This window comes from Pararge aegeria, chromosome 21, assembly GCF_905163445.1.
Source record: "Pararge aegeria chromosome 21, ilParAegt1.1, whole genome shotgun sequence".
Lineage (NCBI taxonomy): Eukaryota > Metazoa > Arthropoda > Insecta > Lepidoptera > Nymphalidae > Pararge > Pararge aegeria.
This window is the reverse complement of record NC_053200.1, coordinates 12,599,445-12,621,864: the sequence shown is the minus strand read 5'-3', so window position 1 is coordinate 12,621,864 and position 22,420 is coordinate 12,599,445. Positions and strand designations below refer to the sequence as shown.

The following is a 22,420-nucleotide window of genomic DNA, read 5'->3' as shown; positions in this document are numbered from 1 at the left end:
TCTCTTCTCCAGCTTGACGGTTGAATGTTATTTAATAACAATGCTCAGCATTGATGTAGACATAATAATATGAAGGTATGGACAAAATATTATAAACTTAAAAGCTGTCACAGGTGGACAGATGAACAGACTTAACTGTGCGGGACCATGGAGCCATAGAAATTGCAATTTTAGTGCTGTGACTAAACACCTTTGGTGGTTCCTATGTAATGATTTTTAAAAATATAAGTTAAGTACAGTTTATTACTATAGAATTTTAGAATATATTGGTTTGTTATGGGTGTAATGATCTTCATTCCAAGTTCTTTTAAGATTAAATTTAGTCATTATTTTAAGTTTCGTCACCACCTTTTTTTCTATTGGAAGATTACACTCTTATGAAAATATTAAATGTAATTGATATTACTTTCTTTATTGTCGGCACTCGTTCTATGCTTAAGTTTCACTAATTAAATATTCGCTTTGATATATTATTGATACTTTTTGTAGTGTAATCTTTCAAAAAAATTAATGATATGTATCATTTCTTATAGTTGTTAAAATTAGCTTATATTTATAACTCAAGAAAAAGAATGGGATTGCATGTGTATATATACAGTCTTTATTTCGAAACCAGCAACTAAATTCAATTTCTTTATTAAAAAATACTTGGGGTATTATAAAAGTTTAAAGTACCTAAGTATATAAAGTTGTTTATCTATAATAATACATCATTTGACATTAATTCTTTTTCCCTTTGAGTCTTCAAATAGAGTAGGTACTGGAAAATCTGATTTCTCCCTAATACTTGTTAATGGTGACTTAAAAATTTTGACACATTCAATCTCATACTTTAAATCTATATGTATTCAGGTTGTGTTTAGCTAATTTAATATGCAGCTAACTGTATTTGACATCTTTGTATATATGCGATTTTAGTAATTGATAAACTCATTTTAATCATTGTGTTGTCAATTCTGGTATTAATTAAATCAAATTTGGTACAAATAAATTATTTGGTGCTATGTTGAAGGAGTTGTTTTATTTACACTTATAGTGATCATATGAGCTTATGTAGATTGTTAATACTAGAAATAAAAACTTCATACTTAATTCAACTAATTTTTACTATCGCAATTTTTCATGAAAATGTCCGATACTTATTTGGTTATGGATAATTTTCAACAGTTAGTTCATTCTTTAATAGGTCTTTGTTCATGTATTCCTTTCAACGGAGAAGGTTTTGGGCGTTTACCTCCAATTTCAGTGATGCTGAAAACATTGATTGAAGTTTTTTGTTTCTGTCTCTCAAACTTTATATTTTATTTATTTTATTTAAACATCTTTATTGCGTAATAAAGGAGAAATTACAAATATAGTTAAATTAAAAGCAAAAGGCGACCTTATCACTAAAAGTGATCTCTGCCAGGTAACCTTACCGATAGTACACAACAAAACATGAGAGACAGGAAATCGCAATTAAAATAAACAATACATAAATTTACACACTTAAGTACATAAAATAAGATATAAATAAATAAATATATATATATATATTTATTTATTTATATCTTATTTTATTTATGAGCCTGTCCAGATGAGGCGTTTTACGCGCGAGTCGACGCGCGCGTAGACACTCGCGCGTTCCCGAGATACTACAGCTACATATATTCCGTCCAGATGATGACGCGCGTTTCCTCACTCGCGCGTAAAACGCCGGTAACGAGCGAGACTCTCGACTCGCGCGTTCTACGCGCGTAGAACGCGCGAGTCGAGGTACTCGAACGCCGTTACTGCGTCCAGTACTACGCGCGAATCTGTAGCGAGTGGACGTACTAAAAATGGAGCGTGATAACTTCGATACTGAACTTTTTTAGACGAAATTGAAAAAAGAGTAGCCATATGGGATATGGAATCTTCAGACTATTCCAATAGAGTAATAAAACGTAGGAACTGGGAAGAAATAGTCGAAATTTTTTGTGAACCTGGCGATTCCCAAGAAAAGAAAAAAGCTTTAGGTAAGTAAACGATAGTTTATTTAATAATATTATTTCTTAGATAACATTAATTTTACTATAGCATTTTATCTTGCCAAGGGAGTTTGCCTTCGTTAACAAAATAATCCGCGAATTTGTCTCTTGTATTTCGCGATCTTGCATTAGGCCTTACTACCTCAGTGTTCAAACTATTCAAAGATGTTTCGTACAGAGTGTGGTCATACCTATAACCATCCCTTAACCTGACGTAATTATGAAGAACACAACAAGCTTTAATTATGTTTTCTGCAAACTCTAAGTCTACATTCAACGGTCTATGAAAAACTCTCCATTTATTTACCAAGATACCAAAGCAACATTCAATGTAACGCCGGGCTCTGGATAAGCGGTAGTTGAATATTTTTTTCTTGATTGTTAGAGATTTACCGCAATAAGGGCGCATAATGTTTTCAGACAGACTGAACGCTTCATCTCCTACTATCACATGGGGTAAGGGAGTTGAATCTGTTTGCGATATTGGCTTTGGATCTGGAATATCTAAAGTTTTCTCGACAAGTTTTTTATACAAAACTGAGTCTTTAAAAATTGAGGAGTCGTTACTTTTTCCATATGCGCCGATGTCTACTGAAATAAAACAATAATTTGCATCGCATACAGCCAGTAAAACAGTCGAAAAATAATTTTTATAGTTATAAAAAAGAGACCCAGAATCGTTGGGTTTTATAATACGGATATGCTTGCCGTCGATGGCACCGATGCAATTTGGGAAATTTGCATATTTTTGAAACTGTTTTGAAATCTCTTCCCATTCAGCCTTCGTGGGTTCTCTCATTACTATATTTTGTAGTTTTTGCCACATAACGTAACAGGTTTTCTGTACTATTCCGATAACTGTAGACTTTCCTAGTCTGTAGGCATAATGCAGGTCCGCAAAATAACATCCTGTGGCCAAATATCTGAAAAAAAGTTAATATTATTAAATATTGTCCATTAAATTCTTATAATATGTACAGTATTTATTTATATTCATGTATTTATATGCATGTCTGCATACAGAGTGACCAGTAATTTGACCTATTCCTTGAAGAAGGTTAAAATAGGGATCATTTGCCACAAATTAACCTTTATCAACTGGGAGATATGGGTTAATTTGTGGCAAATGATCCCTAGTTTAACCTCCTTCAAGGAATAGGTTGAATTACCGGTCACCCTTTAAATAGCACTATTTGTAATTGTATTTTTCTATTTATTTTGTAGATACAAAAAATTATACATATACAAACATAAATATTTCTTTTGACCATTTCAATACGTTTATTATTGATTTCAGGCATTTCATTGCAAAAGAAGTGGAAAGGATTGCGTGATGGCTTTGTTAGAGAAATGAAGAAGATGAAAACCACACCGTCTGGATCAGGAGCCTCCAGCAAAGCCAAATATATTTATTTTGAACGTTTGATGTTCCTCGAACGATCGACACGGAATAAAGCTACTGAAAGCAATATCAACACCACGTCTGTAACAGCTGAAGAACAAGAATTTTCTGGCGATGGGGAAGATGTAATGAGACCTCCGCTTAGTCAGGTGAAAAAGAAAAAAAAGCTGAACGCAGCTGATGAAGAATTTCTCGCCATCATAAACAAAAATTTAACATCTAGAAATCAGCCACAGACATCAAACCAAATGGAGTCAGATGATGACAAATTATTCTGCATGTCATTACACAAGGAGCTTATTAAAATACCAGAGGAAAACAGACTTCAAACAAAAATTGAATTAATGAAAGTGCTTCAAGCTCAACAAACCATGTATGATAAACCTTCAGCTGTTCGATCTGCCTACCAACCTTCTACACAATATCATTACCAAGTAGGGCTAACACAACGTGGACAGAGAGATTATTTTGAAGAAACAGGATATAACACAACAGAATCTTTAACATCTTCGTTGTCCCCTGCAACTTATAATCGAGGTTATTTCACTACGCCACGGAATACTCTCGCCCAAAACACTCTTCCAACAACACCATCACCGGCATCTACACAAGATTCGCAAGAATCTGAATTAATGGAGCTATACAATAATTAATTAAGGTTAAATAACCTACTAGTTTGTTAGAATGTTTTTTAATGATTCATAATTTTTTGTTAAATTGATTCTTTCTTACGTCAAAAGTACAAAAGTTAGGTTGATATTAAAATAATTAAAAGTATTAAGTACCTCTAAATTACAAAACTATTATTCATACATTTTATAATAAAACAATAAAAATTATCACTTACCTTAAAGTAATCACGAGTTTTTCTTCTGCAGAAACAGTATCCCGTACCACATAATTTTGACATGGAGTTAAATCTTCTTGAATAATTTCCAGTAAATCATCAAAAGATGTTATTGACATTCGAAAGTAGTTGAAAAATTTTTCGCTGTGTTCTCTGAGCTTTGGATATAATGTTATGAACATACTATGCGTCATTCTGTCACGTAGAATTGGATGCACGTTAAATCGTCGACTTTCTCTTCGTTTACGACGTTTCCATCGACAGTATGCAAGCCACAACACAACCGCTGTGTCCGAGTCCATGTTTATAACTGAATGCCTCCCAGCGTAGGAACGCGCGTAACACGTGATATCTGGACGCAATATAAATTGAAACGCGCGAGTTCACTCGCGCGTAAAACGCCTCATCTGGACAGGCTCTAACTCTTTTAATAATTTATTATATTAGTTATTAGTAGTTTGTTAATATATATATATATTAGCAAATATTAATATATTGCCAGCCGGAGTCAATCTTATCTGCAGACAATAAAGAGAAAGCCTGACATAATACTTGATCTTCAGTGTTGTCGCCCTTTTCCATAAGCTCTTGATAAAATGATTTTAGCTTTTTAATTTTACTATTTTTATATCATAGAAAAATTCTCTTATCAGCTTATATGCTTGACTTATTCCACCAATATTAGGTATGATTATATTAAAAGGATCAAAATAAAATGACTTGGCATCACAAAGTCTATTGCCTGAATCACCTCAAAACTATGTTTAGCTTTGATCCTTATCATTTAACTACATCCAATTTTATATATATATACCATGAGACTAGGATGAGAATAGAAAAGATTATAACAGAAAAACCAAAACAAAAGTAATGAACTTCATACATTTATTTTCTTTTCTTTTTAGCAGTAGGAGATAATGTAGGCAATTTTATTTCCTGTTGTGTAAACTCCATTACATCAACTCTGATATCATCAGTGGTAACTGTATCCAACAGTTCTAGATTTTGTAGCTGTTCTTGTTCCAAACTTTGCAGCATTTGAAAGCCAGGTTCTAGAGATGGTGTAAATGCATCATCCAACACAGCAGGGAAGTGTAGTTCGGGAACTTCTTCAAGCTTCAATTGCGGTGCTATATCCCCTATCGCTATAACTTCACACTGATTTCTTAGATCTTCACAATTGTTCTTTACTATACTGTTATATCTTACAACACGGTTCTCATAAAACTCATGCAAATTACCAACATTTAAGTCAGCGAATACCTTTGATACGACATCTGGGAAGCCAGATTTTAGACCACTAGCTTCTCTATCAACAGCTGTTCTCATTAACTTGCACATATTTGTCATGTAAATGTCCAAAGCATCAGCAACTGTATCCAAAGCTGTGTTAGTACATGTTGCAAAGCCAATATGCCCTATGCCAATAGCTGCACATTGTTTTAATGCTCGTTTATGGCTTTCTGGAGTGAATGGTAGGATAACAGGTCCTTTCCCAAGAGAGAAATCACAGTATTGCTTCGGTAAAAAGTTTATAGGCGGTATGGTTTCGTGTTCGCTTTTTAAAATGGGTTCTGGTGGCGCATTCGGTATATTTAGCGTGTCCATTTGCCCATCTTCGCAATATGTGTTCTCGTTTTGTTCTATTATAGCTAACAGTTCTTTGGAATATGCGTGCAATTGTATTGTATGAGTTATTAAATTCGGTGTTGGTAGTTCGATAGGCGATGTCTTTACAGTTATAGGTATTTCAGGTATGTTCTGCAGCCCTAGTTCGATTATAGGGCTGAAGTTCACGTTCTGCATTACAGTATCGTCGCCGTCTTCAGTTTCAAACTCACCCCATAGCTGATTTGTGGTCATTGTTTTAATAATCGTACACTCTTACTACTTATCGCCTGTTACACTTTAATAGTGTCTTCAATCTACTAGTTTTGTTTCAAGAGATTTTATAAATAATTTTGTTTACAGATACTACACCTACATTTTAATTTTTCTTCTCACTTGTCACTGTCACTTGTCGCTTGTAAGCACAGATTAAGATGCTTGTAAAGTGTCAACCACAGATTAGATTAAATGGTCTAATAGATATAGGTAAAGAATGGAACAAGCAGTCTTTAATACTCGTTGAAACAAATGCTTACTTATCGCTATCGCATTCGTGGTGCACGACGAAAAAGAGAGCTCGTCCAACGAGGAACGAACCTCTTGGTAGACCCTGCCAATGTTACTTATTGCGTAGAATATTCATACTGTGTTTATATAATATTATAATAATATAATTACCCATAAAAAATGGGTATATTATATTTTATTATGAAAAACTACACATCTTTGATTGTTTCTTTAATAGATCATCATCAATTCAACCAATTGACGTCCACTTCTGGATAGGTTGAGAGGTGAGAGTTCCACAATTGACGGTCCAGTAGGGCTAGCATGCGCACCACGAGATAATTATTTCCAACCGTTACACGTATTTTTTCTATAGAAATTGAGGAGATAATAGGGAGACATAAAGCTCTACAGGCCTGCTTGTTTCCAGCGGCTCCCAGCGACTTGCTTGTTGTCGTTAGTGCACCTCGTTGGGAACCAACCTACGCAGGGTTCACAGGACCCCAACGTCCATCGGTTCACCGAGCTATATGCCCCACCCATTGTCACTTCAGCTACGCGATTCAGAGGAAGAACGCGAGAAAAACTCTGCTTAGGACATTGAACATCGTATTAAAGTCTCCCAGAGTCTCTGCAATCATGACTAGGTATATCGTCACCAAAACGAAGTCGAGTGATGTAATCGCCGTTGAAATTGATGCTAAGCCTCTCAACACTTGGATGTTGCTTGAATTTAGCATATCTGCACATACCTTAACACAGCCCAGGTTTCCACCGAATTAAAGGCTTTCTCATACTTTCTACGCTCAGCAAAATGGCTGGTTGTACTCTTCGGTATTCTGTATAACCTGCCGCAGCGTATGTTAATGGTATTAAGGCCCTTATAGAAACCGGCTTGTTCGGGAGACTGGAGCCTGGAAGTCGTCGAACTTATATGCAAGACGATTCGTAATGACTCTCGGCAACAACTTGTAGATATGGCTCAGCAGTAAGATGGGTCTGTTCTTTAACAAGAAATTGTCACCCTTTTTTGAAGAATACTTTACTATTGGGATGCTATATGCCTTTGGCATTGTGCCTTGGTGAATGACGGAATTAAACAATCGCTGAAGGACTTTAATAACGGTTTTCCAGTTGCTTTCATTAGGGCTGCTGTAATTCCGTCATCAACCGGCGCCTTGCAGTCCTTTAGTAGTTTAAGAGTGTTTTTTTTGAATAGATACCATAATTTAAAAGTAGGTATCAGTGATGTACTTGTTTCTTTTGCAATGAAGGTATGATATGGTCATGGATTTGAACGAGTAAGTGCGTATCTTTACTCACGACTGGCTTGATTATTATCATCGGACAGGCTTTAACAGAACTAATAACAGAGGTCGGTCTTTGTGTTTGTCTCCAATGTGAGTTTCCAATTGATTGACGTCATTATGACGCTATTAGTTGTGAAGCTAATTCAAAGAAGTAAACTTGGAATTACTGAAATCACCAATGACTAAGGAAACACTTGGTAGGGAGCCCGAGGAAACGGCGACGCTAGTGCGTCCGATTGTTGGAATTGTTTTTAATTGACGGACCAAGTAGATGACCCACCTGATGGTAAGACGTAGGTGTTAAGCCTTATGTGCCTTTAATTATACCGGCAACCACGCCGTTCAGACCGAAGTACAAACTTTGCAACAATACTGTTTGGCGGCAAAAATACCTAAGCATGGCCGTTTTGCTTCCCAGAACTAGCTCAGTCACAAAAAGCTCTGCTATTACTAGGTACATTTATTAAACGTCATAAACAAAATTATACTTAAAATTCTGCTCAACAATGAACTAAAAAATTGCAGCGAAACAATTTAGCCGGTGATTATACATCCTAGAAACGTAAATTTTTATGGTGAATGGGCACGCTCAAGCTATATAACTATAGAAACTATCTTAGGTCATTCCTTAATATTCCATTATCATTGAAATACACTAATATTAGTTCCAGAGTACCTACTCCATATGACATATGTGGCGTTTTAAATGGGCGCAAGATTTCAACTGTCATAATATTTTGATGTCAGCAAGTCAAATTGTATTTGAGAATGGATAACTTCATTCGAGGTAATAACGGAGGTCTGTGTAGGGCGAAACCTAAAGTGTGACAAGTCCAGTTTGTCCTGGAATAGTAAAAAAAGTTTGAATTTTTCTTCATTTTAGGCAACTAAAACATCTAATTTATAAATATACAGTATCCGCAATTCGCAAATATAATGAATGGCATCGGATGTAGCAATTGCTAAAGGTCGGAGTCATAAAACACGTTAATTAATTTAATCCGCGGTCTACTAATTTGTGGGTATATGGCGCGAGGCTGTTATATAATATTCATTTCATCGCTGATGAGTATTTTTTGGAAGCGGCGGGACTTCGACTTGACTTTCTTGGGGGGCGAGCACGTTTTAAGCAATTACAATATCTCTTGCTCCAACGTGAAGGAAAACATCGTGAGGAAACCTGCATACCTGAGATTTCTCCATAATGTTGGTGGACTTCACACACCTTTGGAGGTGTGTGAAGTCCACCAATCCGCACTGGGACAGCGTGGTGAACTACGGCCTTAACTCCTTTTCACTGTCAAAGTCAAAGTGTCTCCAGCCTAAAAAACACCCCACAGCTAGGTACAAAGTACTCTTTCACTCAGGCATGCTTAAATAAATCATAAATTGTTTAAATATAAAACGCTCATAACTCCGAACAGTCAGTGGTGTGGGCCGGGGCTCGAACTCTGTCTCTACAAAAGGAAAGCCTTGCCTTACCCACTGGCTATAACCGCTTCCTTAGTATTATTAATATAGACTATATATTAATTTAACTCAACCCGTTGCCAAATCACCGTATGCTTTTATTCTTTGTTAAATAAATAGCAGTGTGTAAATACTTTTTTTATTCCACTAAAAGGTAGCCCTAGATTGCAGTTACAACTGCTGGATCATGATGATGCAGTCTAAGATGTTAACGGGCTAACCTGTTATATTAAACCCTTATCGGTTTCTACGCGATTGATGGATGGATTTTGTGAAAGAGGATATGCGTGTAAAAGGAGTGGATTATAAGTTTACAGCTGATAAAAGTGAATGGAAGAAGAAGGCATGTTGCGCCGATCCAACATAGCGTGGGATAAGGACAAGAATAAGGTTTCCAAGCGACATCGTATCGGAACGCAAAATCGCTTGCTGGCATGTCTTAGTCGGCAGGGTACCTACCAGCCACGGCCGAAGCCCCCACCAGACAACATTCCCTGTCATTTATATAACTTCTATAGGCACCATAATTGCAGAACACTCTTCATAATCACATTGGATAAACTTTGGTAAGACGCTTTTTTATACGCATATATCGGTCGCGTAGCTTTGAAAGCTCTACGGCGTAGCAACTGAACTTGACTTAAATAGAATAAAAAGGCTTCTTATTTATTTATTTATATTAATATTATAAATGCGAAAGTGCGTTTGTCTGTCCTTCCTTCTCGCTCTACCAATCAACTTGATTTTTAGCATATAATTAGTAGAAAGGACGCAGAATAACGTACGTTTTTGTATCCCAAGAAACAAATGGTTCCCATGGAATTTGTAAAAAACTATAATAAACGCGAACGATGAAGAAAAAATACAATAGCTCGACGATACAATTCTATACACTATTATACACTTTATTTGTACACCACAAATAGAAAAAAAAACAATGGACACAACAAAAATAAACTTAAACGTAGGATACAAAGGGCGGCTTTATCGCGTAGTAGCAAATAAGCAAGTAAGTTTGTATATATAAAGAGATATACTCTTTGTGTGTTATATATCATCATATCAACCCATTACCGGCCCACTACAGGGCACGGGTCTCCTTCCACAATGAGAAGGTTAAGGCCGTAGTCCACCACGCTGGCCCAGTGCGGATTGGTGGACTCCACAAACCTTTCAGAACATTATCGAGAACTCTCAGGCATGCAGGTTTCCTAACGATGTTTTCCTTCACCGTTGAAGAGGGTGATATTTTAAATATTTGAAACGCTCATAACTAAGAAAAGTTAGAGGTGCGCTGAGATTCGAACTCGGCCTCCCGAGAGTGAAGTCGAGCTCCACTGGGCTATCACCGCTTCCATATATAATGTATATAACGCACGGAGGTATATCTATGTACATTTATACACAGCATATAGCTCAAGGAAAGCGTTCGGTGACGATGACGCGAGTTTAATGATTTTTGTTCCCCCAAAAAGTGCCTAACGCGCCTCAGAAAGTTTTCACTTCAAAAATATGCAATTATATTTAAAGTACAGTTGTACAACATAGGTATGAAGTAGGAATCACAGAATTAAGAATATACAGAAACCGTGTACCCGACTAATATTGAAGCATCAAAAACCACTCCACTTGAGTATGGTTTCTCGAACAAACGGTTAGTTACTTCATACCGTTTAGCAGTTGACAGTAATTATTGATGTGAAACATCTATGGGCGGAGGGTAAAACTGATTGTTGGCGTGGCGACAGACCGTGGCGACGCATCGCCACGCTATATAATGGAATATATGTACCTGCTATGCGTCGTTGAGTTCTCGCAATTTCAAATAAATTCTTTTTTTTTTTAATTTGATTTTGTTTTTACAAAAAATTTAACCACGATTTAATAAATGTAAAACACATTGTTTAAAATTATGCATTGGCAGGTCCATAATTACCTTGGGAATCATATTATAAAAGCGTATACTCAATCCTACAAATAACTTCTCTTAATGTCACTTCTCTTAACTTACGTCCATTCGAGTATGTATATATGCACTTCTCGTTTATAAAGAGCAATGTTTTGTCTTACAAATACTATATTGCTAGAAATATATTGTGAAGCTATAGTGCTTGAGCTCTTGTAAAAGCTATTTAACTGACATTTTTTTTGGAACAAATTTGTAATGCTTTATCTTTTCTGTACGTTTTATCTTATTGCTATCGTAATGTAAATCTTATTTTATGCATACAACTTAAAAAAACAATTTCAATAGGCGTCCCGTGACGTCTCACACATTTTTTTTACCTCTAATGTTCTAAACGTTCACCATAAAATGAAAAAATGTTTGTGAGCTAGCAACATTCCGCGGGTGTACAGTTCCGCGCGGGGCGTTTTCACTGTATTTAGACACAATGCACTGCATACAATAATCGCTGAATGAGGATTCTGTATGTTCTTAACTCAATGGTAGGAATACTCCACGCGTAGGACGCCGACGTAAGTACCAAGCGAGGGCTTTCATTCAGGACATGGGACGCCGGAAGTAGAGTCGCAGATCAATCGCGCCCCTCCCCCGTCACCGCCACGTCCCCGCCCAGCCTCCAGGATCCGAGGATGTCCAGACAGATTGGCTCGCGAATCACAAAACAGTTTCAGTCGTCTCCCAGCGGTTGACAAACGCGCACGTCCCGCTCCATAAATAAACCCGGGCATTAGTTATGCAGTGAACGTTACACGATACGGTGACACGCAATAAATACACGCTTTTTATTTATAACGGTGAGTTTTTGATGTATATATGAATATATATTTTCAGTTTTAATGCGCATTTGTTGAATGCCACTTGTTGCTCTCCGAGTCGGAGATTTTTCAATTAAACGGGACTTAATTCCGATCGGAGATTGACAAACCTTAGACAGATTCGTTTTTAATCTTCTGCTACGAGTTAAGCCTCTTGTAAAAGCAATTTAAGTAAAAAAAAAACACACACTGAAAACTCTTACGATTATGGTTATGAAGATTAAAGAACAAAGAGAACTATTTTTAGTAACGAAAATATAGTGAGAAAAATTTAATAAAATATATTAAAGAACTTGGAAGAAAGAAAGAAAATACCTTTATTCATGTCAAGTTACCTTTGGGTACACCCTCTGTGTTGACAAAGGACAGCTCAGCATTTGCTGACATACTTATGAAATAAAAAAACCGTATCGAAATCAATTTAGTATTTAATTTAGGCTTTATTATGGTTAGCATAGCATAGTCAGTTAGTTAGTTAGTTTATTTGTTTGTTTGTTTGTATCAGGAGGTCCTGAGTTCGATTGCCGGGTCGAGCAACGATTCTTCAGCTATTCAATTTATCGTAAAAACTTCTTAGTAGTTCTGAGGACTTAGGAAATTGGTTGTGTGCACCCAGTACCTCAGAAAGCATGTTAGGCCATCGGTTCCGGTTATTATCTTAATATATATAAATCTCCTGTCACGATGTTTGTCCGCGATGGACTCCTAAAATACTTAACCGATTTTAAATTAAATTGGCACACCGTGAGCAGTCTGGTCCAACTTAAGAGATAGGATAGCTTATATCTTTAATTATAGTCGCAATTTTATTTTAATGCAATTTATTTGTCTATAATTAATTGACAGTCACATGTTATATATATTTATATATACTACTATACTCATTTCAGGCTTAGCGATACTGAATACTTTAAAAACCAAATCAAACGCAGACGAAGTCGCGGGCAACAGCTAGTATATATATAAAAAAGTCCACTGTATACTTACTTTATATCAAACTCCACGTAGGGCTGCCTGGACGCAGAAATTCTAATTTGTAACTTTTTTTATATTGCATATTAATATTTAATGTAAGTTTTTTAATTATTCTGTTATGTTATAGTATAGATGGGTCGTAGTTACCAAATAAAATAAATAAATAAATTATCACTAACACATTAATCTGTAAAGCCCACCTTCCTGTATTGGTGCAGTGTGGTTGTTCAATGCTTTAATACCGTATCTCCTAGGAGAGCTAATGCATCTAATGCAGAGCAGTATATGACATTAATAGTCGACATTGATGATGATAAATAAAGTAGGGAAAAACCAATCCCAAATTGACTTGCAGTTTGGAGTCCCTGGGGCACCGAAGTGATGTTAGCTCCCTTTGTGTGTTCTATCGACTATAATGGAGGGTGTTCCGAAGAGTTGTTTGCGTTGATACCTCCTTCCCTGTTCTCTGACCGCACCTCACGCCGCAGAAATAAATTCCACCCTCATCATCTGGATGCCTGGTATTCTTCTACTGTTCGAAAGAGAGAACAGATCATTTCTACCGCGCACTTGCAAACTATGGAACAATCTTCCATCTGATGTGTTTCCTCAAAAATACAATCTAGGGTTATTCAAGGGGCGGATAAACAAATTCCTTAAAAGCCGGCAACGCATCGGTGGCTCCTCTGGTGCTGCAGATGTTTATGGGCGGCGGTGATCACTTACCATCAGGTGACCCACTTGCTCGTTTGCCCGCTATTAATATAAAAAAAAGGGAAAAAAAATATTACTAATCATAACACGATTCCATAATGCCTCCTTGGGACCTACAATTTTATCTATTTGAGACTTATGACTATGAATTCGCCATTAATTTATAATGTTGTTATTCGAAAACCGCATTAAAATCGGCACAGTTGTATTTCCACAAATTGGAAATTAACAATTGGAAAAAACAATCTAAATTATCCACGCGCGTCGTGAGTAGTTTAACATGTTAAAATTTTAATAAGCTTTTATGCTTGAAGATCGATAAAATATATCTACATACTATCATTCTATATCTCAAAGTCAAATAAGTCAACGAGTCAAGTCGACAAGGCGGTAGTGTTTATGTATTTCAGTTGAAGGGCGTGGTTGCTGGTTTTAGGCTGGCTAGGTTTACCTACCAGGTTGCTGGAAACAGGCGACACGTTGTGACACGTGTTCCTTGCATGTCCTGTGTAGTGTTGCTCTTTTATAGGCGATAGTTTTCGACTTACCATTAGGTGGGCCATCGTCTTGGTCTGTCAATGGCCAATTTTAACTATAAAAAAGCACAGCAACATACGAGAACCTATAAAACATGTTATATTTTTGTTTGAATAACTAAATAAGTAAATAAATAAACCTCAAGTTGTAGTAGAGCAGTGTACAGAGTACCGACAAACCAATTTGTTTATACGTTTATACGTATACCTAGAACCTATAAAACATGTTATATTTTTGTTTGAATAACTAAATAAGTAAATAAATAAACCTCAAGTTGTAGTAGAGCAGTGTACAGAGTACCGACAAACCAATTTGTTTGCGTATACCTAAGAAGCGTACATAACGTGACGTTAAAGCAATCGATTCCTAAAAAACAAAAGACGGTGCACAACATACTGTATAGCTAGTTATAAACGTGGGTTTTTCCAAATCATCATCATTACCAAACCGGTACCCGCCCAGTAAAGGTACGGATAAAGGTACGGATCTCTTCTCAGAATGAGAAGGGTTATAGTCCAACACTCTGGCCAAGTGCGGATTGCCAGACTTCACATGCCTTCTATATAAAGGACTGCTAGGTGTGCCAGTTTCCCCACGATGTTTTCCTTCATCATAATAATATCACAGTGCACGGGTCTCTTCCCATGAGAAGGGGTTAAGGCTGTAGTCCACCACGCTGGCCCAGTGTGGATTGGTGGGCTCCACACACCTTAGAACATTATCGAGAACTCTCAGGCATGCAGGTTTCCTCACGATGTTTCCACAGTTGAAGCAAGTTGAAGCTTTTTTAAGTATTCAAAATATCATTATTATAGTTAAATATATTTAATTTGGTTAAGTAAAAAACGCACATAGCTCAGTAAATTTAGAGGTGCGTGCCCGGGATAGAACTCAATACACCCGAAGAGAAATCGTCATGTAATCCACTAGGCTATCACCGCTAAATTGGATTCATTCAGCAAAATACTAATACCTCAAAATTTTGGCGCGACCCTTTTCGAATCAAATCCAGGACTTCGCTATAGTAGTTGACCATACAAACCATTGTTCTTGTGGTTTGACTATCCATACAAATGTGTTTCTGTTCGTTTATTTGTTTGTTTTTTACCTATGTTCAGCTATGTGCATCCAGGTTTTTTTTTCTCAGAAAAGCATCCTGAAATCTGCCCCAATGGATATAATCTTTATATCTAAACAAAGAAACCTATGCACGGTTCCACATCCGTACCACTTTTGCTGAAATCTTACATTAAAATAGTTTGTATTCTGCTGGAGGATAACATAGGATAATTATTGTTCCGCTAGTAAAAAGATTCCGCGATGAATTAAAAAAAATATATATATTATTCGAAGAAGTCGTACGTACGTACGTAGGAATACATACTGGTCGAATTAAGAACTTCGTCCTTTTTGAAGCGAGTTAAAATAGCTAAAATGACACGGTCTGATTTATCAATCGTACATTAAACAAAATAACCTTGAGTCACATTGTTAGTACTAATCAGTGATTAAGTATTGCAATCTATTTATGATTAAAATGCAAATATATTATACTCGTACAATAATTTAATGTTAGCGTTGACTCTTAATAGGAGGAAAAGGTAGTTAGTATTTTGTCACAAAATTTGTTACTATAATGGTGCTTAGTCTGTTACATTAACAGCCCACTACAGAGCACGGGTCTGTCTCAGAATGGGTTAAGGCCATAGTCAGTGGCGTGCTCTTCATAGATGCACAAAAGGACTGCCTACCCTAAAATTGATATATAACTCGTATAGGAGGAGGATTTTTGCCATTTTATGCAATCTTCCTGCTGTATGCATACCCTGGTAAATAAATCAGTGCACGCCACTGGCCATAGTCCACCACGCTGGCCAAGTGCGTATTGCCAAGTGTTCGCCCTTGAGAACATTATGGAGAACTCTCAGGCATCCAGATTTCCTCATGATGAAGTAATGTATCACAGTTATGGCAAGTGTTTGAAAATATTTAAAAAAACGCACAAAACTCCGAAAAGTAGGAGGTGTTTGTGCCAGGATCGAACTCGGTCCCTTCGGAAGAGAGGCTGAAGTCTTACCCACTCGGCTATCAACGCTACACGATATCACAGAAAATTTTTAAATTAGTTTTCAACCCATTTATCGTATTTATCGTACCCTCTGACGTACATAATATAAAAAAAAAACATTTAGACAGGTGTCCATACACAAATGGTTATAAACGGTTATTTGTTAGTAACTTTTCCTTACTTATTTATGTTAGGGTAAAATAAAAAACAAAATACTGCTCTATTATGAGCGGAAGTATGTACTATAACCCAAAATTTTATTAATATAAATTGCAAATTATTTTTAAAATCAATTATTTCGTGGTGACGGTATGGCGGTGGACCTTTGTGGTAGACGGACGGACATACGGACGTGCAGATATACGTACAGATGTAGCGTAGGCAGTCTCTGAGCCTTTGATGCAGCTTAGTAATTGATTAGGATTTTTGCAAATACGCTTATAATTATTATTTAATTAGAAGTTTCCAAGAAATAAATACATTTAATTTTGATTAACAACCAATGTTAATGACATTGAGTTGGTGTGTATTTCGATATAAATACGGGTGCATTTTTTATACACTTCAGTCCTACATGGACTCGAACGATGTAAAGATACCGCCTGGTGTCTTAGTCGTTTAATTACATAAAAAAAGAAAATTAGAAAAGAAGCCAAGAAACTCAGCAGTTGCTCTCATATAACATCAACATTTTTCAGGAATGATCTGTTTTGGGACTTTCGAAAGCGGAGCGGTTTGCTTACAAACAACCTTGTCATTATGAAAGTCATCAATGTAACCCTCGCTGTTTTAAATTTGTGTTATGTTATATCCTAACCTTACTCGTTTGGTATATAAACACTGCGCTTTCCAGCTCAAGGGATACCTACGAAAGGTAAATCGCGGCTAAAGAGGTAGTTACTAAGAAGTAACACCGGTCAGCGATAAATCCTATTTCTGTCAACATCGCCTTGAGAGTCGAGTCTCCGGAAGAGCCAGTTACACAAATTGCATTCACCACGCTCGCTTGTGAACTTACGACTGACAATATTTTATCGTTGGTATACAGAAAGAAGAGCGTGCATATATGTGTTTATCAGCTTACCAATAAATTTGATGATTTTAGCTTATAACTTTAAATAATTATAAAACGTATCAAAGCCTAAATTAAACAAAAATTAAAATAAATAAAGGTATTACGACAATCCGTCTTCATCGGCCTATTTGATGACTGTGCATAGTCAGTATATGTAGTCATATGTTTTCAAATATGTACTAAATATTTGAAAATTTAATTTATGTCCAGTAAAATATAACAATATTTAAAAAGAAAATGAACTGTAACAATATTAATATTATGAGCAAAAATAAACTCGTTGTGCAGTTTACTAGGCTACACAAAATTGCTAATTCATTTAAGGGCAATTGTATATTATTTTATAACTCAACTAACTAGTCTCTCAATAAGTTCAAAGTTTATTTAAAACGTAAGCTTACAGAAAAATGCTATTATAATATTAAGGATTACTTGAACGATAAAAAACCTTGGGTGTGAATTGCTCTAGCTTCATAGCTTAATATAAATAAACTGTGAGATGGTGATAACAAAAATAAAATTACCCAGCTAAGTTTGTTGTGGGCTCTTCTTAGACCAGGGCGCGTTTGGAACCCTCGTAACTTTTGCTTTAGGTTGGCGTACGAAGTTATCTCCATCCCCTTACAATTATGAAAAACATATCTGTATGAACGCTTCATAAGTGCCTGTGATAGGCCTACATGAATAAAGAAATTTTGAATTTGAAGTTACAATTTATTCATAAACTTAAATTGTCTATTAAAGAAAATAGATATGACTGAATAGTCTGTATAGACAATGACCTTTGCCTGTCCAAAAGAAGACAAATGAAAAAACAACAAACATGTAGGTAGCAGCGCGATTTAAAAAAAGTGAAACTTTTTTCAGTATTTTTCCTCACGATCAATATGAAAAGTAGCACTTAAGTTTAACTAGGGAACGCACCCCATTCTCACACTCTCAAACAAAAATCTCGTGGGATAAGGAGGTATATTCCGTCTCGTTTAACAATCTACTCTCTAAGCCTCTATAGTTAAATGGTGGACAACAATTCCGTTTGCAAATTTTTAAAAAATATTTGGCACCAATTGGCACAAAATTTAAGTGTGTCTGTGGTCTCATAAGTGTTCCATTGGGGAAAATTTGGGAATCTATAATTTATGGATTTTCTCTGGTTAGTAACCGAGAAAGAGTGCCGTCAATGACCAAGCCTTCCAGTACGATACCGCGTAAAAGCCGTTAGGAACCGATACAACATTAACACAGAATTACGAACATTCAGAAACCGTGTACACGATTTATATTGAAGCATTTAAAACCACTCTACTTCAGTAGTGTTTCTCGAACAGACAGTTAATCACTTTATTCATTTGACAGTAATTATTTTCCCTGCAATGTTCTAAACGTTTACCATATAATGGGGAAAATCGGAAAAGTTTGTGGTCTTGTAAGATTTCGCAGGTGTGAAGTGAGACGTGCTCGGGGCATTTTCACTGCATTTGGACAAAATGCACTGCATGCAATAATAGCCGAATGAGGTTCATGTATGTTATTAGTTCTGTGGGTTTTAATATAACTGTCAAACTATATCTTCAGTTAGGAAGGCATTCCCTACCAAAAGGAAAAGCTTATAAGAAACTCGGCAGTTACTCTTTTCCGGCATCATTTTATAATTTAGCAATTTCATTTTATAATAGGAACGCGGAGTCCATCGTTAAAAAATCCTCATAACCCACCAATCAAACTACATAAAGTTCGAAGCTTCAAATTCCTTTGATGCAAATTAAAAATTATCGATTTATAGGCTGGCGATAAAATTCACCAAATAGTTTTAAATCGTAGTTGTAAACTATTTCCTCTTTTTGGAAGTCTGTTTTCAGATATAAAAATAATTACATCCCTTTTTAAATCAAATAATGTTTTACGCCAAATATTAATAATCAATCTAATACAATATCTTCAGAAGGAAGATAAGGATACCACTACTATGAATTTCTTAGATATGAATTTAGTAGTGCTATTCTTATCTATAGGGAAATGAAGGCGTTAAGCATTCATAAGGATGCGCGTTGAAGTCTAACTTACTAAAGGGTCAAATCTAATTTCCACCATTTCCGTTTCTTATTTTCAAGTTGTTGAGGACCTAGTAACCATAATATTATCAAAACGGATGTATATGTTTGCACTGAATTTCATAATAACAAGCCCTGGTTCTTTTTTCTATTCCTCCTGCGCAAAGGGTTGGCTCTATGCGTGATATCTGAATGCATTTCAAAAAAAGAACATTAGTATGAATTTCAAAATAGAACACTGTCATTCACGCGCGTTTCATTACCAAAACGCCACGCGCCGAAAAAACTACTATTCGAAAAATCAAGAAAGCATATATCTAGTTTTGAGCAGTGTTTTACGCCGCCTGGAAGAGATCGCTATGTAGCGATTTGGCCGCCTATTTTTATATATCGCGTAAACTAGTTTTTTTATAATTTTTCCTGTATTTTTATGTGGTGTACAATTAGTGTGTTTACATTGATTCGTTCATTCATTCATTCAAAGCATTATGAAAAAGCGCATCAAGATTTTATAAATTGGAAAACATCATGGGACCTTCCAATATTAAAGAACATATTGAAGTGATTTTAAATAATGGCACTATACAGCATTTTAATTACTAATAATAAATAATTATTTCATTAATACTCAGTTTAACTAAGCAGCCTAGCTATTTTAATGTTAGCTTACTGCTGGTAATTGTTTCAAATTTAAATTCAAGTTTGAATATCACTTGCTTTTACGATGAAGATTATATTATACCTAGATTTCTCTTTGACTACGGGCTACTATGTTAAGCCTGTGTCTGAAATCACACCGGTAACCACGCCCTTTAGACCGTAACACAGCATTGCAACAATGCAGCATATGGGCAGAAACAAGCATGGTGGCAGAAGTTCCCCGGACGAGCTCTGTCACTAAAATGCTCGTCGATGGACGAAGTATTTATTCTTGTATTGTTTGTATCAAGAATTCAAATCATGGACTGTATGAAATTATTTATTTCTTAGAAGCGCCGCCTATTAACATAATCATAGCGCGTAGTGTGCAGTACAAGGTTCAGAGCGTCTATATGTATCTATTCAGAGTATTGTTTGCACCAACAGCGAGCGTTTTTAACCTCCATTTAACTCTGAACCTGATTGGGAAAATTTCTTGTCTGTGTCTGTATGTCTTCTGATTCCGAATTGTGCAATTATTTCCATAATATGAGTCAAGGAAATTAATTGTTTAAAGCCGTATTTTATTAATTAATATGGTTGTAATTTTCGTTTCAGAATGATTATAATCCATAATTTAGGACGTCTATCTGTTTTTTACGCAGTATAAAACAAAATGGCGTGTCTGTCTGTTCATCCGCTAACACCTGCTTAACCACGCAACGAATTTTGCTGCTGATTTAACCATCGTGTAGATCGGGGGTTCCTTAACTTATTAAGCTAGCGACGCACTCACAAGTTAAGAAATTAGTCACGGCGCTCGCGCTAGGTAAAATAGATAGGTACTTGTAAGTTAAACAATAAAAAATAAAACATCCTCATTATGAAACTTATAAAACCACATTAAATAATAAATATTAGTAAGGAGTTAAGAAAAATATAACTATAGGGACAATGGGATAGCTTTGTGATCTCGACACAATTTTTCAAAGGCGAGGAACAAGCCGGTGATACCGCTGCACTAAAACTATAAAAAAATATTTTTGTTGATTTTTTTAAGTACAGAATCCGTGGTTTAGATAATTTTTCAGTGATACTGTGATTAATGAGCCTTATTAAGATTTTTGTAAGAAAAAAAATACTCTCGTGCGAAGCCGGTGCTGGAGGAGACGGACTGTGCAAGGGACGATTCATTCCTATGTCACATCAAATGATAAAGCGATATTAATATTTCATAAAATAAAGTTTATTACTTTATTGTTTAAAAATAAAATGTCATTTTGATTAATTACGCGATCAATTAAATTTGAATAATTGACAGATTATTATTTCATTATTAATTGAGTGCCTTCCTACACATTGAAAATTACCATAACCGTGAGGTTTGCTGTTAAATAACTTTGCAATGCAAATGTTAAGTAATACAGAATATAGACTAATTATTTATTAGCTAATATGTCGAGTACCGCCCTTTTTCAAACCAAACTTTAAGGTGATCAGTGCTGCTAAAGTAATTAAACTTTTAACTTTTTCTTTGTAGTTGTTCACGACAAAAAAATAAATGATAGTCTTGACCATATTTCAGACTAAATGGTTTACCGCTTAACACGATTCAGCAAGATTTTCTCGGGAGAAAAAAATGACCAAGTTACCTTTAAAGAAAATTTCAAGTTCGATTTCTTAGTTATTTATTATTTTATGGGCTAAAATACAAAAATATTATATAATGTGTAGACATTACTGAGTGTTTCGGTGTTGATTATGATTAAACTTCTTAGGCGGGGAGCACTGCACTGTAGCTGACCGCTTATTGGTTGATAATTATATGCGTTTTAATTTGGGCAATAAAAATATCACGTGCTTTTGCGGCAATGGAAAACGTCGTAAGGAAACCTGCATACCTAAGATGTTTTCTATGGCGTGTGAAGCCAGATATCGGCACGTTGCCAGCGTCGTGGAGGCCTTATCAATCTGACAGGAGACAAGTGCCTTGTGGTGGGCCGGTAATGACTTGATAATAATAAAGAAGAGTTTATTGAAAGCAAGCTAAAGCCTCTTTGGCCATTGATCGACCCACATATGTATAACTACTTTTTGATCTATTGTATTATGCTTGTTGAAATAATAATAATAACGTTTAATTCTGATAAAAATCCATAGCTACAACAATAACAATTATCTTATTTACTATATTATAAACTAAAATTGGCCAAACCTATAAATAATAAATAATTAGGAATCAACTAACTAAGGTAAGTACCCGCTTGAGCACTTGGTGTGTGAGTGTGTACCAACCCAGTGCTCCATAAAGGGATTTTCCCATTTGTTTGTTAATATTTTCAAAATATTGTTGGAGCTTCCGCGCATTCTGCTCATGCAGATCTTTTTCTCATGATTGCGTAGAAGTCATCAACATGATTCTCCGCA

The 22,420-nt window shown here is 35.8% G+C and overlaps 3 protein-coding genes across 3 annotated transcripts in view; 2 read left to right on the top strand and 1 right to left on the bottom strand.

Moving 5' to 3' along the window:
- Positions 1-741: 741 nt before the first annotated feature.
- Positions 742-6,262, bottom strand: LOC120633009 (STAGA complex 65 subunit gamma-like). Its single transcript, XM_039903037.1, has 3 exons — positions 5,142-6,262; positions 4,753-4,776; positions 742-1,300 (listed from the first exon to the last, which is right to left on the bottom strand). Exon 1 carries the CDS (start codon positions 6,119-6,121, stop codon positions 5,144-5,146), a length of 978 nt encoding a protein of 325 aa, XP_039758971.1. The 5' UTR covers positions 6,122-6,262; the 3' UTR covers positions 742-1,300; positions 4,753-4,776; positions 5,142-5,143.
- On the top strand, positions 1,863-4,064 carry LOC120633458. The gene is made up of 2 exons (XM_039903666.1): positions 1,863-1,997; positions 3,307-4,064. The coding sequence occupies exons 1-2, from the start codon at positions 1,889-1,891 to the stop codon at positions 4,062-4,064; spliced, it is 867 nt and encodes a 288-aa protein (XP_039759600.1). The 5' UTR covers positions 1,863-1,888.
- Positions 6,263-11,806: 5,544 nt separating the features above from the next.
- Positions 11,807-22,420, top strand: part of LOC120633226 (excitatory amino acid transporter 3) — a 37,097-nt gene continuing 26,483 nt past the window's right edge. The window contains exon 1 of the mRNA XM_039903380.1: positions 11,807-11,913. The gene's annotated coding sequence lies outside the window, so the exon portion shown is untranslated. The remainder of the gene's footprint in view (positions 11,914-22,420) is intronic.

Coding starts and splice junctions, on each gene's coding strand:
- LOC120633458 (XM_039903666.1), top strand. CDS start 1,889: ATGGAATCTTCAGACTATTCCAATAGAGTAATAAAACGTAGGAACTGG. Junction 1,998..3,306: donor AGAAAAGAAAAAAGCTTTAG/GTAAGTAAACGA, acceptor TATTGATTTCAG/GCATTTCATTGCAAAAGAAG.
- LOC120633009 (XM_039903037.1), bottom strand. CDS start 6,121: ATGACCACAAATCAGCTATGGGGTGAGTTTGAAACTGAAGACGGCGAC.